Here is a 14200-nt window from a genome sequence, read left to right as displayed (position 1 = left end):
TAAAAAGGAAAGAAGGGAGGGCTTATAACTGTTACAACTGTTAGAGGTAGGCAGTGACCAGATTGTTCAGAGCAACGTGTTGAGAGTTCAGGGAGCCAGTGAGACCTTTTTAGCTCAGCCCCTTAGCAGTCCTTGTCTAAAGTGGTGACCTTTTAAGGAGATAAGGTAATTGAATGTAGAACGAGGAAGAGGACTCTAGGATGGTTGCTAGCTTTCTAACTTGGAGAATAATGAAATCATCAATCAAGACAAAATGTATTGATACTAGATGAGAAGAGCAGGTTTCTTGGGGAAGGAGCTTAGTTGTGATTTGTTGAGTTTGAGGTATCTGCATGTACCTGTGCTGGTAAATGTTTATTCACTGGCTCTCTGAAGAAAAGCATGCTTATACGTATGTATATGTTTATTATAAATTTTATTGATATGAAGAGTGGAGCACATAATTGACAGATAATAGGTATATAATGCTCTCTATTATAACTTCCATATTGATTCTCAGAATGCGTCATTGTTTGCCAGACTTCTGTGTCTATAACCGACCTGTGGCTGCGGTTGACGAGAGTGTAGTTCTGACATGAATATTTCCTTTAAAGATTAAGACTAAAGTGACAACTAAGGTATGTGACAGAACTCTACTCATAGTCAATGAAGTGACGTCTTTGCTGAATCAGATGATAGGTTTTGAACAATGGAAGAGTATTTCCTCAAATTTTTGTACTGTTCACAATGGAATGGCCACAAACATGTCACATTTTTAAGTTTGATCTGCAATACTAACATTTTCTCCATCACTTTAAGTCTAGACAATCAACAGAACAATAAATCAAACCCTTATTTATAGTGCTTGCCAGTTTCCATGCTTCAAGTGTTCCCACCATGGCCAGTTTCAAGCGACTAATGTGATGTCTCTGAACACAGAGTTGGGGAAGATAGGCAGTGGCACACCATTATAATATCCCCATCATACAGATACAGTGGATACATATAACATCAGAGATGATAGAGAAATAAATAAGAAATGATGAATTTGAGCATTTATTTCCTTTGTTTTTAATATAATGTATTTAATTGTAAGTTTATAAATTTAATTTTTAATAAAAGCTGTGCTTAATAACCAGCTCACAAAATTCTTGAAAATTTTGCAGTTGGCCCTCATGACCCAGTAGGAGCAGGCTGTAGTACACAGCTGTCTGTGGGCCGTCTAGGTGAAGATGTACGATGAATTCATGGATCTTTTCCTTAGAAGTTGGGTCTAAACTAGAGATGCTAATTCAGGAATCATTCCCAGGCTGGTTGAAGCTTTGGGGATAGCAATTGTCCAGGGAGAGCAAGTGGAAAGAGTGAGTCGAGTGAGAAGGATCCCAGGGCAAAGCCCTGGGGGAATATCCACTCTAATGGATGAGCTGGGCAGGAAGAGCCAGGGATCCCACTGAGCAGGGCCACGTGGATAAAGAGAGCTTTCTAAGGAGACCTGCATTGTCGAGCCCCAGAGAAGTCAAGTAGGGAAGGGTTGAAGAATGTCTGTTGACTGAACAGCAGATTGCTAGTTGTATTGGTGGTAGACATCTCAGTGGAAGTGGTGGGTACTGAAGCTAAAATTTCCATTTTATAAAATGAGTGGGAAATGAGAAACCAGAGGCTGCAGTTTTAGATGTTCCTTTGTAGGACTTCACTGTAAAGGAAGTGATGGGGACAAGGACGGATGGTAGGTGGATAGAAATTAATGTCAGACTTCATCGTATTTATAATGTGTAGGGAAGGAGCCATGGGTTACAGGTGGCTAGTGAAGCAAGGTCTACGAGAGGAGGGGTCCTCTTCTAGGGTAGAAAGACTGCTCAAGCAAAAGGAACACTTTGTGAAATAGAAGAAAGCGAGTGAAGGAGATTGCAGGTATAGATGTGTTTTTACGTGTGGGCATGAGAAGTTGTCTTTACCGTAGTTTGCTGTTAAATGGCATGAGCATTTGCTGGTGGCCAGGCCGAACGTACTCACTCTTGCTTTAATGTAGTCCTGCAGTAGAGGGCTTACACATAAGTCACTTGGTAGTTAGCAGCTCCTAGTTTGCCTGTTCCCCCTTTTTGCTAGACTAGAAGAATTAAGTTAGGGGATTCCCTGGTGGCGCAGTGGTTGAGAGTCCGCCTGCCGATGCAGGGGACACGGGTCCGTGCCCCGGTCCGGGAAGATCCCACATGCCGCGGGGCGGCTGGGCCCGTGAGCCATGGCCACTGAGCCTGTGCATCCGGAGCCTGTGCTCCGCAATGGGAGAGGCCACAACAGTGAGAGGCCCGCGTACCGCGCGCAAAAAAAAAAAAAAAAAAAATTAAGTTATTATTAATCCTAATAAATACTAGTGTCTCAAAGTAAAAGCTCTGAAATGGGCATGAGGAAACATGCATGTGCAAGGTGAAGATCAGTAACTGATGTTAATACCAACACATCTCTCAGTGTGCTTGTGAAGTTCATAATAGGTGCTCATGGCTGTGAGGTGCCTGTGGAAGACAGGGAAGATCCTTATTCCTGCAAACTACTCAACATCACGAATCCAGGTAAGTCTTCTTTTTCCTCAGCCTTACGACTGCTGTATACACTGGTCTTCCCTTACCCACTAGGGATACATTCCAAGACCCCCCGTGGATGCCTGAAATCCTGCTAGAACCAAGCCCTGTGTATACTGTGTTTTTTCCTGTTCATACATACTGATGATAAAGTTTAATTTATAAATTACGCACAGTAAGAGATTAATAACAGTAAGTAATAGTAAGATAGGACAATTACAACAACATACTATAATAAAATTTATGTGAATATGGTCTCTCTCTCTCAAAATATCTTATTATACAAATTTAATGCCTTTTCCATTTAACTAAGCACTTTTCCTGCACGTAGTCATAACTTTGGCCGTTTGAAGTGTGACAGCAAAATTAGCACAAATTTCTTTTTCCTTGTTTACAACTTCACAGAATATTCTTGTGGTAGATCTTAGCAATCTCAGCATATGATTTTTTTTTTCCTTATTAAGTGGAGAACTTTTACCCATTCACTTGAAGGAAGCACTTCATGGCTTCTCTTTAGCATATCCGAATTGCCAGCGTCACCACTCTTGCGCTTTGCGGCCTTAGTTAAGTAAAATAAGGGTGACGTGAACACAAGCACTGTGATGCCTCGAGGGTTGGTCTGACAACTGAGGTGGCTACTATGTGACTCACCGGTGGGATATGCTGGACAAAGGGATGGGTCACATCCCAGGCAGGGTGGAGATGGATGGCATGAAATTTCATCATGCTGCTCAGGACAGCATGCAGTTTAAAACTTATGAATTATTTCTGGAATTTTCCATTTAATATTTTTGGACCACAGTTAACTGTGGGCAACTGAAAAGCAAAACCACAGATGGCAGGTTGGGGAAGGGGGGATTACTGCACAGGTTTGATGTTGAGGAAGAGTTGTTGAGCTGAATAGTACCGTGGTCTGCTTTTAGCGGACTAAAATCAAACTTGCCTCAAAATGTAGCTTTCATCCTTCCTGACAGACTAACCACTCTGGGCATCTGTGAAGACTCTTCATAGATAGATATGTAATTTTAGGATCCAGGAGAGTTTATTTTTCAGTATGATTCAAACGCATCTGGAAATTCCTTAAGCATAGACAAATCCTGAGTTACTGAAGTTTAAACTTAAGGAAAACTGCTGATTTCACCAGCCTGCTGGTTTATAATAGCCTTGATACAAATATTGTGACTCAGCTTTCTCTAAGAATTATTGCCTAAGCTTCTGCAAGAGAAACAAATAGTAAAAAAAATTGAAAATACAAGTAATATTTTTTTATTCCTACAGTTAAAATTTTGTGATAGTTCTGATGAGGATGAAGAAAGGTGATCCTAATTAGGTTCTCCGTTTTACCAGGGAACCAATTTTAGAAAGTTGATAACTCTATACCTGTATATCTTTATTTATTAGCATTTCCCATTATGTTCAGCTGTGGTTCTAAGGGAGATGAAACTCTCCCAAATCTTAAATGTACTGATTATGACTTCAGGTGGTTTAAGATTTGTCACACCTCTATAATTATATGCACCTTGCCTTTGTAGGCAGCAGTAGTGTAATGGTTAAGAGCGTGGGTTCTGGAGTCAGGCCTCCTGGCTTTAAGTCTAGGCTGCATCATTTTCTAGCTGTATGACCTTCGAACAATTATTTACTACTCTGTGCCTCAGTTTAGTCATCTGTAAACTGGGGGTAAACAGTACTTACCTTATAGGGACTGACTTGAGGATGAAATACGTTGATACATATGAAATATTTAGAATAGTTCCTGGGACATGTTCAGTATTTAATATTGTTATTTTTAAAGGACCTGCCTTTTTATACAATTGGGTTGCAATCATTTTTTAATAAATTGGACCATATTTTCAGGTCTGCATTGTAAAGCAGAGGTTTCTTACTTAGGGTGTCTATGAATTTAGTTAACAGTGTAAGCAAAATTTTGTGTATGATTGTTTTTTTCTGGGGAGAGGGTGCTTTAGCTTTCACTGGGGTCCCAAAGGGACCATGAACCTAATAAAATATTGTATCACTGATGATGTAAGAGTAGCCTAGAACAAATTATGTTTGAAATCCAAAACCAAGCCAAACCAAATTTTAAGAAACCTTACCTTTAGATTAACCAGACTTTTACTATTTTAAGTGCTATTATTCATTAATGGTAAAAGAGTGGAGTTTTTCACTAATAGAAAATTTTCATATATATAATACCTAGGTTACCAGTTTTAAAAATAGATATAACTAAATTACCATTGAACCTAATTTTATCTCTTTGATAATTTAAATGGCATTTAGATTTATTTAAATACCTTAAGGTCGCCGTGAACATTAATCATCATGATACTCTTGGATGTATAGAAGTTTGATTAATAGCATTATCAAAGCAGCAGGCTATCTTGTGTCCAGGTAGCTTGAAGTTCAAGGTGCATTTGTTTTAGGTAGAAAATAGTTGTGTTATAATGTGCTTAACCTACTGCCTTTAACGGACATGCTTCACTTTGGATATCCTATTTACTGAGTATATTAAAGAGAAAACCTTTTGTTATTATCCACTATATTTGGAGTCTAGACTCTCTGGCCAGTGCTTGCCCCAGTCCATGACAAAATCTGTGTCCTCCTTTTTTCCCTCCTGCTCATGTGTGTAATTGGGAAGGAGCCATCAATTCCATTTAGTCACATTTTATTGAGCATCCACTAAGTGTAAAATAGCGTTCTAGGAACTCTAAAGTAGGGATCCAAATGATCTGCTGGAGTATGGGAAGAAAACAGGATTTCTTTTTATCTGAAAATAAAATGTAATCTTTATTAATATTGAATATATTAACTGACATTAATATGTGTATATTTTGTACATAAATATGACATTAATATGTGTACAAATGTTTTTAACTGGGTTGTGTGATCTGTAAAGTTGGAAAACCACAGCTCTAAAAAACACAAAGAACTTTGATAAAATAATCTTTTAAAATAAGTTTTTATGTTATTTCTCAAGGTGACACTGATATTCTCAGCCATATTAGCTGCTTCTTGTAATCTATCCTGATTCATTTATGGTAATTGAGAAATTTTTCCAAAAAGGACTGTTTTTGGCTTTGATAGACAGATCTCTGGGGGGATAGAAAAAGCACTGAGTTAGAAGTCAATAAATCTGGGTTTGATTCCTGGCTCTGCCACTTTCTGTGACCTTAATCAGATGTATCTCTGGGCCTCATTTTCTTAATCTGTAAACTGGAGATAATGTCACAACCACATAGAGTATTTGTAAAGATTAAATATGACGGGAGGTGGCACATAGTAGGTGGTCAGAAATGCTTACTGTGTTTGATGTGCTTGTCTTGTTATTTGAAGTGGTTTCAGTTACTTTCGTACTCTGATAATTGCCTGACATCACAAAAATTGCTCAACAAGACGTGGGATTTTTGGAATTTGCAGAGCAAGACTAAATTTACTCATTATTTATGACTACAATTAGTACTGTTTTTATTATCCCCATTTATCCAACCTTTCCTAATAGATGCCTTTAAATTTAATATTCCCCTGTAGCGTTTATACATACAGATGCACACGTGTATAAAAAAAGTTTATTAAAGTAGTTCTTAAATATTTTACTTAGATGTGGTTGAAAACTTCATTCTTAAATTTCAAAATGAGGTGTTTTTTTTTTCTGGAAGCAGCCATATGTCTGAAGCACTTTAAAAATTTATTGCCATTTGTGAAAGAATTATGTAACATATAATTATCTAGATTTTGCTATCAAGCCCACTTCATATTAGTAAAATAAACGTTTGTTTTCGTTTGATTATGTAAAACTCCTTTTCTCATTACTTCCTTAGTTTTGAATCAGGAAATTGAAGCATTCAGTCTTTTGGAAGACACTTCATCAGGGCTCTCTGAGGACCGAGTTGTCAGCGTGAGCTTCCGAGTTCTCTATCCAATCGTTATTACCAGCCTCGGGGTGTTTTATGATGCCAGTGATGTGGGTTTCCAGAGGAACATCACCGTCAAGCTTTATCAAGCAGAACAGGAGGTATGCACTGCTTCGTACATGCTTTTCCCCACTTTTCTCTTTCAAAATCATCAGCTTTTCCTCATGCCAATGAGTAGGTTGGGAGACTTCCACCTTTCTTCCCTTACTGATTAGACACATTATAGTGTAATGTATTACAGTGCTAGTTTGAGGAGAGAATTCTAATGAATAAATGTGTTATACCTAGGAAAGGAGGAGTTGGACCAGATTAGAAATTTCCAACCTAAAATCCCCTAAATCCTAAGGAATTTCAAAAGTTGATAACGAATATTTAAAGTTTGGGACTTACAGGTGTAAGCAAGTCTTATTGCCTCTTTCTTCCAACCCTAAAAGTCTATCACCATAATACAGGCTAACAGCTGCTTTAAATCTTTTTTGTAATAAGGGTGTAGAGGGAATAAAAGTTTAAAACAGCTAGGGTTACTGTTTCTGATATTTGAGAAAACCTAATTTGTTCACAGTGTATCTGAAGGAGTGTAGCAAGGAATTGTATTTGAAAAGATCTGTCCCTGGGTTTTAAACTGCAGAAATCTTGAAAGAATTATACAATGAGCACCCGTATATCCACCACCTAAATTCTACAATATTTTGCTGTATTTGCTTTATGACATCTATAGTCATTCATTGATCTATCTTTTTTTTAAAATGTATTTTAGATTAACTTACAGGCATCAGAACCCTTCAACCCTAAACATTTTAGTGTGCATATAATTAACTAGACTTTAATATTTGTTTATGGTTTAAAAAAATTTACAGAGTATAAGGTGCATTCAGTTGTTTAAACTGTGTAAACCTGTGTAATCCAAACTCCTATTACCCAACCCCATTACCTAGAGGCAACCACTGTTCTATTTTTTTTTTTTAACATGGACTAGTTTTGCCTGTTGTAGGATTTTATGTATAAATAGAATCATATACTAAGCACTCTCCTGTGTAAGGCTTCTTTCACCCAACATAATGGTTTTGAAACTCATCCATGTCATTGTGTGTATCAGTGAATTTTTCCTTTTCCTTCTTTTAATTGCGAAGTTGTATTCCAACAATATATGATGTTTATGTGTTCTGTTGATGGACATCTGGAATGTTTCCAGGGTTTTTCCTCCTTTATTCTGTTACTGTGATGAATTACATTTATTAACTTTGCAGTGTTAGATCAATTTCCTATTCCTCTTGATCACAACATATTATTCTTTATATATTGCTGGAAATTGTATTTCTTGTGCATGGCATGTAGTTGGGTCTTCCTTTTTATCCAGTCTGGGAGTCTCTGCTTTTTACATGGAGGGTTATTCCATTTATATTTAATGCATTTATTAAAGTGGTTGGATTTCAGTTTTTCATTTTGCTATTTGTTTTCTGTTCTACTTTTTTTATTTGTTTCTCTTTTCCTCTGTTTCATGCCTGCTTTCGGGTTAATAGAGTATTTTTTACAATTCCATTTTAACTTTTCTGTTGTTCTTTTAGCTACAGCTCTTTGTACTATTACTTTGTGGGAGCTTGGTTGACATAAGAATTACAATATATATCCTGAACTTTTCAGTCTTCTTTAAGTTAACGTACCCCTTCATGTAAAATATAAGAACCTTGCCACTATATAATTCCATTTACCATCCCCTGTCTTTGCTCTAATTGTCATATGCCTTATATCTATATGTGCTATAAATCCCACAACACAGTGTCACAATTTTTGCTTTAAACAGCTAACTGTATTAAAGTAATTTAGAGGAAAAAGCCTTTTATATTTGCCCACTTACTTACCATTTCTGGTGTTCTTCATTCCTCCTGAATGTCTCCTTTGGCCCAAATCAAATCCTTTACCAATTTTTGTAGTGCAGGTTGACTGGTGATGATTTTGCTTAGTTTTCATTTTTCTGAAAATGTTTTTAATTTGCATTTATTCTTCCCCTCCTTTATTTTTGTGGGATATTTTCTGGATATTGAAATTCTGGGTTGACTTTTTTATCTTTTCAATATTTTGAAGATGTCATTCCAGTGTTTTCTGGCCTCCATTTTTTCTGGTGAGAAGTCAACCTTCCTTCATGTTGTTCCTGTGTATGATGTATGTAATACGGGTTTTGTTTTTTTCCTGGCTAATTTTAAGATTTTTCTCTTTATATGTATTTGGTTTTAAGCAGTTTGGCTGTGTTGTACCTTGGTGTGGTTTTTCTTTGTTCTGCTCAAGGTTTGCCAAGTTTTTCAATCCATAAATTTATGTCTTTTACCAAATTTGGGAAACTTTCAGCTCTTATTTCTTCAAAAATTTTTTCCCAGCCCCATTTCTCTCTACGCATTCTGGGATTCCAGTTACATGTATGTTAGACCTTTTGGTACTGTCCTGAAGATCACAAAACTGTTTTTTCTTTTTTTCAGTTTTTTCTCTCTTTTTCAAATTTGATAATTTCTGTTAATCAGTATTCAAATTTATTGACTCTTCTGTCATATCAAATCTGTTAAGCCTAGCCAGTGAATTTTTTTTTTTAGATATTGTACTCTCTAGTTCTAGAATTTCCATTTAATTCTCTTTTGTAATTTATATTTCTCTAAAATTTACTATTTTTCTAAATTCATTTTGAGCATATTTTCTCTGTGGGCTTGACCTTACTTGTAATAAGAGTTTTAAAATCCTGTGTCTGCTACTCTAAATTGGAGTCATCTTGGCCTGTCTTCATTGATTATCATTGTTTCTCTTGCACATGGTAACATTTTCCTGTTTTATCTTACATCGAGTAACTTTGGATTATATCCTAGATATTGTGAATAATTCATTATAGAATCTCTGGATCCTATTATATTCTTTGAGGAGTATTGATTTTTTGTTTGTTTCTTTTAGCAGTCAGTTAAATTAGCTGGGCACAGACTCTAAACGCTGTCTTCCTTGTAGTGAGCAGCAGCTGAAATCTCTAGTCTATTCTTTTGGACTTAGATGGGCTGCTTGGATTCTGCTTTGAATATGTACTTCGTGAGTCAGCCACAGATTAGGACAGAATTTATGTGAAGAACTGAGGATTCTGTCTGTGACCCTTTCCTTTCTGGGGTTTTCTTCCTCACTTGTTAGCTGATGTGTTTGTCTCCACCCTGCCTTCTGATTTGCAAACAGAAAGACTGCAGTTTTTATTTCAGAATTTTAGTTGCCCCCTGAGGTATGCCTCAGACAAAGAGCCATTAAAAAACAAAAAGTGGGGGAAGCACACCCAGTGTCTTTCTCATCTCCTTGGTATTGCTTTTCCTCCAGTTTCTGCTGGCTTTGTGTGCATTCCAGTGCCTTCAGCTCTTTCTTTTTTTAAAATGTTTTGTGTACTGTTCATAATTGTTATCTATAGGAGAATTGGTCTTGATATCACTGGAAGCAGAACTCTGTTCGTTTTTTTTAGGCGTCTTTTAAAATGTTTTTATATTATTTCTTGGCTGTGTCGGGTCTTAGTTGTGGCACACGGGGTCTTAGTTGCGGCATGCGGGCTCTTTGTTGTGGCATGCTGGTTCCAGAGCCTGTGGGCTCAGTAGTTGCAGTGTGCGGGCTCCAGGGTGTGTGGGCTCTGTAGTTGTGAACAGGCTCCAGGGCACATGGGCTCTGTAGTTGTGGTGCACAGGCTGTCTACTTGTGGCGCACGGACTCAGTAGTTGCGCCACGTGGGCTTAGTTGCCCCGTGGCATATGGGATCTTAGTTCCCCGACCAGAGGTTGAACCGGCGTCCCCTGCATTACAAGTTGGATTCTTAACCACTGGACCACAGGGAAGTCCCCCTGTATTATTGTTAATGTTGGTTGTTACTAACAGGGTACAATGTTACAGTCAGCAATAAACACACAAATGAAGGTTAAATTTCTTGTTTGCAGTTTATCCTAGTCCTTTGTCCTCTAAAGAATTTATGTAGTTTGTAAATGTGCTTAATGACATAAATATAAATATAAAAGAGGGAACAAATCTTAGTGATGATTCCAGCCATTATGATTCCAGTGAGAAAAGCTTTGTCATGTTACTCAAGTATAGGAGTTCATATATTATTGTGGTTAAAGGTTTCATTGATATTGAAGCTCAAATAGGTAACTGGAATAGCAGTACTCTGAATTCCACTGTCAACCTTATCTAGAAATTAGGATCAGTCTTGAATGTTTTTTGATACTTAATTTTCTTAGTATATATAGTCTTTTTTTAAACTATTCATAATGTTTGAGTTGTCACTCAAGTAGTTTGGTTCAGATGTACAGTATTTTGGTCATGTTGATTTCACTTTTAGTTGCCATGTTTTTACCCAAGGAGAGGTTAATCTTTGTCCTCAAGGAAGGCCTAATCCCAGGTGGATCATAATGGGCTCACAGGGAGTCACGATGTAAAAAAATATTACCCTAGCGTTGCCAAGAGCTGATGTTAATGAAAGAACTACGCTAACTCATTAACCCCCTTCATTCTGAACTTCTGCATGGTCTTGGTGGCTTTAACAGCAGCATCCCCTGTGGCAAATCGGTGTCTAGAACAGGTGTGAGAACAAGGAAGTGTTCTTGCCCAAAACAAGAAGTAAGGGCCCAAAGCAAACAATAGACATAATGAGGATCACTTCTCTTTTATGTTCCCTTTTTTGTTTTTGTTGTTCTTCTAAAGGTTCTTTTTGAAGGGGGATTCCTGAGTACCTTTGTTCTATGTAGAAATCTGTGCTCTTTCAGTTTATTCTTAACCCTTTGCAGCTAAACCTAATAAGTCGGCTTAATTTAACACCTTACACTTCCCCTAATGCTCCTCATTTCAAGGTGTCTTTTTTTTTTTTTAAGGTTATCTGGATTATATTTAGTGTTTTAGAACTTCATGACAACTTGGGTTATCTTCAGTAGCTTTATTTAATAACCATGATTGCACTAGAAAACCCGAATGATGCCTAAACCGCAGTAGAACAATGTTAGTGACTGTGGTCGGGGCCACTGAGAATTTAGCTGACCAACATGTAACTTGAAAACTTGCTGCATGTGCCGTGTCTGACATAGGGTATTTCTTCTTGTCTTTTTCTCCCCGATCTGTAGGAGGCCCTCTTCATTGCTCGCTTCAGTCCTCCGAGCTGTGGGGTGCAGGTGAACAAGCTGTGGTACAAGCCTGTGGAGCAGTTCATCTTACCAGAGGTACAGGCTGTAGTAAAGAGACTCTGGTCCCAGTGCAGGCTGCTGTCGGCCTGAGGATGTGCTTCCAGAGGCAGACACTGCATGTTCTCCTGCCAGGACAGCTCTCCAGAGTGGTGGATGAGGCTACCAGCGGGGATGTACTAAGCTGTAGCACTCTGCATTCCTCCCTCCAGAGAGCTACTTCATACCCCAAAGGTTCCAAACCTCACTTTGAAAAGCGTTGCATGTTACCATGGTTTATTTAGTGGAGTAGAGGACTGCATGAGTGCTCTAGTGACAAAGGATAGTAATAGGTGTGGTTGATAGAAAGACCAGGCACAGGTACCATTTGAGTAAGTCAAATAGTTTGCTTATCTAAAGAATAGGGGGGTGGAGGGAAGTGCAGACAGGATAATGGCAAAGAGATCTGTCACATTTCCAAGATAAATAAAACTTCTCCAAGTAGTGGAAGATGTTTGAAAACATAACTCTTAGGTAGGGACCACCTCAGCTGCCAGGTGCCCTCATCAGCCCTGGAGTTAAGCCCACATGTGTTTGTATTACACAGCTGGACATGAACACATTGTTCATCCATCAGCCTCAGCCTTTCCAGGCTATTGCAGTCTTGTCTGAGTACATTTCTGAACAGCATGCTTTGGAACCACAGTGTAGGGGTCAGTTTCCCTGTCACCTCTGGTGGTCACTTTAGATGAGCTCTAGTTGACAAGTTCCCCCGGCGACATGAACGCTGAATTAAGATGTGGAAGCTGGATGATTGACCAGCCCTGCTGGCTAACCAGGAAACATCTTTCTACCACCAGGCATGTGGGTTGCTGTTCACATTTATGCAACAGCAAAGTCACACATTTTATAAGGTGCTGTGTATCTTTGGAGTTGAGTACAGGTAGTTAAACTTTGCATGTTAATTCTGTGACTGTTAAAGGGAGCTCCTTTGTTTCACCTATGGGTACCTCTGTTTAAAAGCATTTTACAGAAAAGCAAAACTAAAACATACTGGAAAAAATTTTCCAGTTTCTCAGTGTTATAAAAAAGACTGTAGTGAACATCCTTACACTCTGTTTTGTGTACATAACTGGTTATTTTCTTAGGATGAATTGTTGGTTCAAATTTGTGCACATTTTTGAGGCAGATAATTTCTTTCTGGAGGACAGTTTAGCAGTTTGTATCAATTTGAATAATCATCAACATTATATGAGAATGCCTATTTACCTATATATATGACTTTTTAAAATTTCATATATGAACTTTCTTCCTTGTTAAATGAAGTATGTACCATCAAAGGTATATCTTACTCTTAATTAAAAGTAGTGGCTCAACTAAGTAGTATTGGCCAAGTGTTGGATCTCAGTTTTTGAAGGAAGCTACTCTTTGGTTTGTTTACTCATTGACTCAGAAAATATTTATTGAGAACTTAGTATATGCCAAGCATGGGGGCTATTTGAGACGTAGTACAAAGATCCCTGCCCTTAAAGCAGTTTATGTCCAAGTGAGGATAGAAGAGCCAGCACTGATATTCTGCTTAGCTTGCTGTGTCCCAGGCACAGCTGTAAGCAGATTTCCTGCACTGATTGGTCCGCTCCTTTAGGATTGAAGCGAGTCATCAGTGAGAGTCCTGCCTTTCTACTCAGAACCAGCATGGGCAGAACCTCACTCAGACTCTGCGATTCCCAGGGGAGAGGAGTGTGACTCTGAGGGGACCAGGAGCACGAGCGCCGCGTTAGGTGCTCTCCAGAAAGGTCTGGAGCCTGCTGGAGGATTGATTTTCACAGACCACTCATGCGGGTTGGCACGAATAGGAAAGGAAAGGCTGCTGCGCCTGGAAGGCAGCGTGGGCGGCACGTTCGGGTGCAGGTGTCTGAGCAGCCGCCTGTGGGTGAGGTTGAGTCCCTCGCTGCCACTCGGTGGCTCTGTGACCTGGAGCAAGCTCCTTCGCCTCACTGCGTCTCTTCCCTCCTTTGTCAGAGGCACCCAGTTCAGAGGGTTACACTAGGGCATAAATGATTTCCTAGATGGAGAATGTTTAAAACATGCCGCCACATGGTGAGCATTCGGTAAAGAAATGTGCGCTGGCTTCTTCATTGCTGGTCCTCCTCTGGACTTGTGGTTCTTCAAAAGCGGTGTCTCTCCCCCGGGCCGTTTGGCCCTAGGGGACACTTAGCAGTGTCTGGAGACAACCCCGTGTGGAGCAGCGCTGGCATCTTGTGGGCAGAGGCCAGGGATGTTTCGAACATCCCACATCGTACAGGACATGTCCCCACAGCAGAGAATTATCTGGCCCCAGATGTCAGCGGTGTGCAGGTAGAGAAACTCCAAGAGGAAGGAGTCACAGTGTGGGGCAAGGAGAAAGAAGATAAGCTGTAATGTTAACTTCAGGCTAATCACAGTCTTATGGGGCCTGCTCCATTATCTTGGTCAGCCTCGTAGAAGGAATTACAGTGTTTGATGAGTCCACAAAAAAACATTACTTTCCCTTAGAATGTCCTTGTCCTTAGGAAATACATGCTGAAGTCAAGGTGAAATGTATTTTACT

At 39.0% G+C, this 14200-nt stretch overlaps 1 protein-coding gene across 2 annotated transcripts in view; it reads left to right on the top strand.

The window, feature by feature from the left end:
• Nucleotides 1-14200, top strand: part of B3GALNT2 (beta-1,3-N-acetylgalactosaminyltransferase 2) — a 55692-nt gene that overhangs the window by 22452 nt on the left and 19040 nt on the right. For both annotated transcript variants that reach the window (XM_029244662.1, XM_029244663.1), the window contains exons 3-5: nucleotides 2446-2546; nucleotides 6371-6564; nucleotides 11575-11670. In XM_029244662.1, coding sequence (XP_029100495.1) covers nucleotides 2446-2546; nucleotides 6371-6564; nucleotides 11575-11670 — 391 coding nt within the window. The remainder of the gene's footprint in view (nucleotides 1-2445; nucleotides 2547-6370; nucleotides 6565-11574; nucleotides 11671-14200) is intronic.

Source organism: Monodon monoceros, unplaced genomic scaffold, assembly GCF_005190385.1.
Source record: "Monodon monoceros isolate NGI ecotype Baffin Bay Population unplaced genomic scaffold, NGI_Narwhal_1 Super_Scaffold_4, whole genome shotgun sequence".
Classification (NCBI taxonomy): domain Eukaryota; kingdom Metazoa; phylum Chordata; class Mammalia; order Artiodactyla; family Monodontidae; genus Monodon; species Monodon monoceros.
Note: the sequence above shows the minus strand (reverse complement) of the source record. Positions and strands in the feature narration are given on the sequence as shown.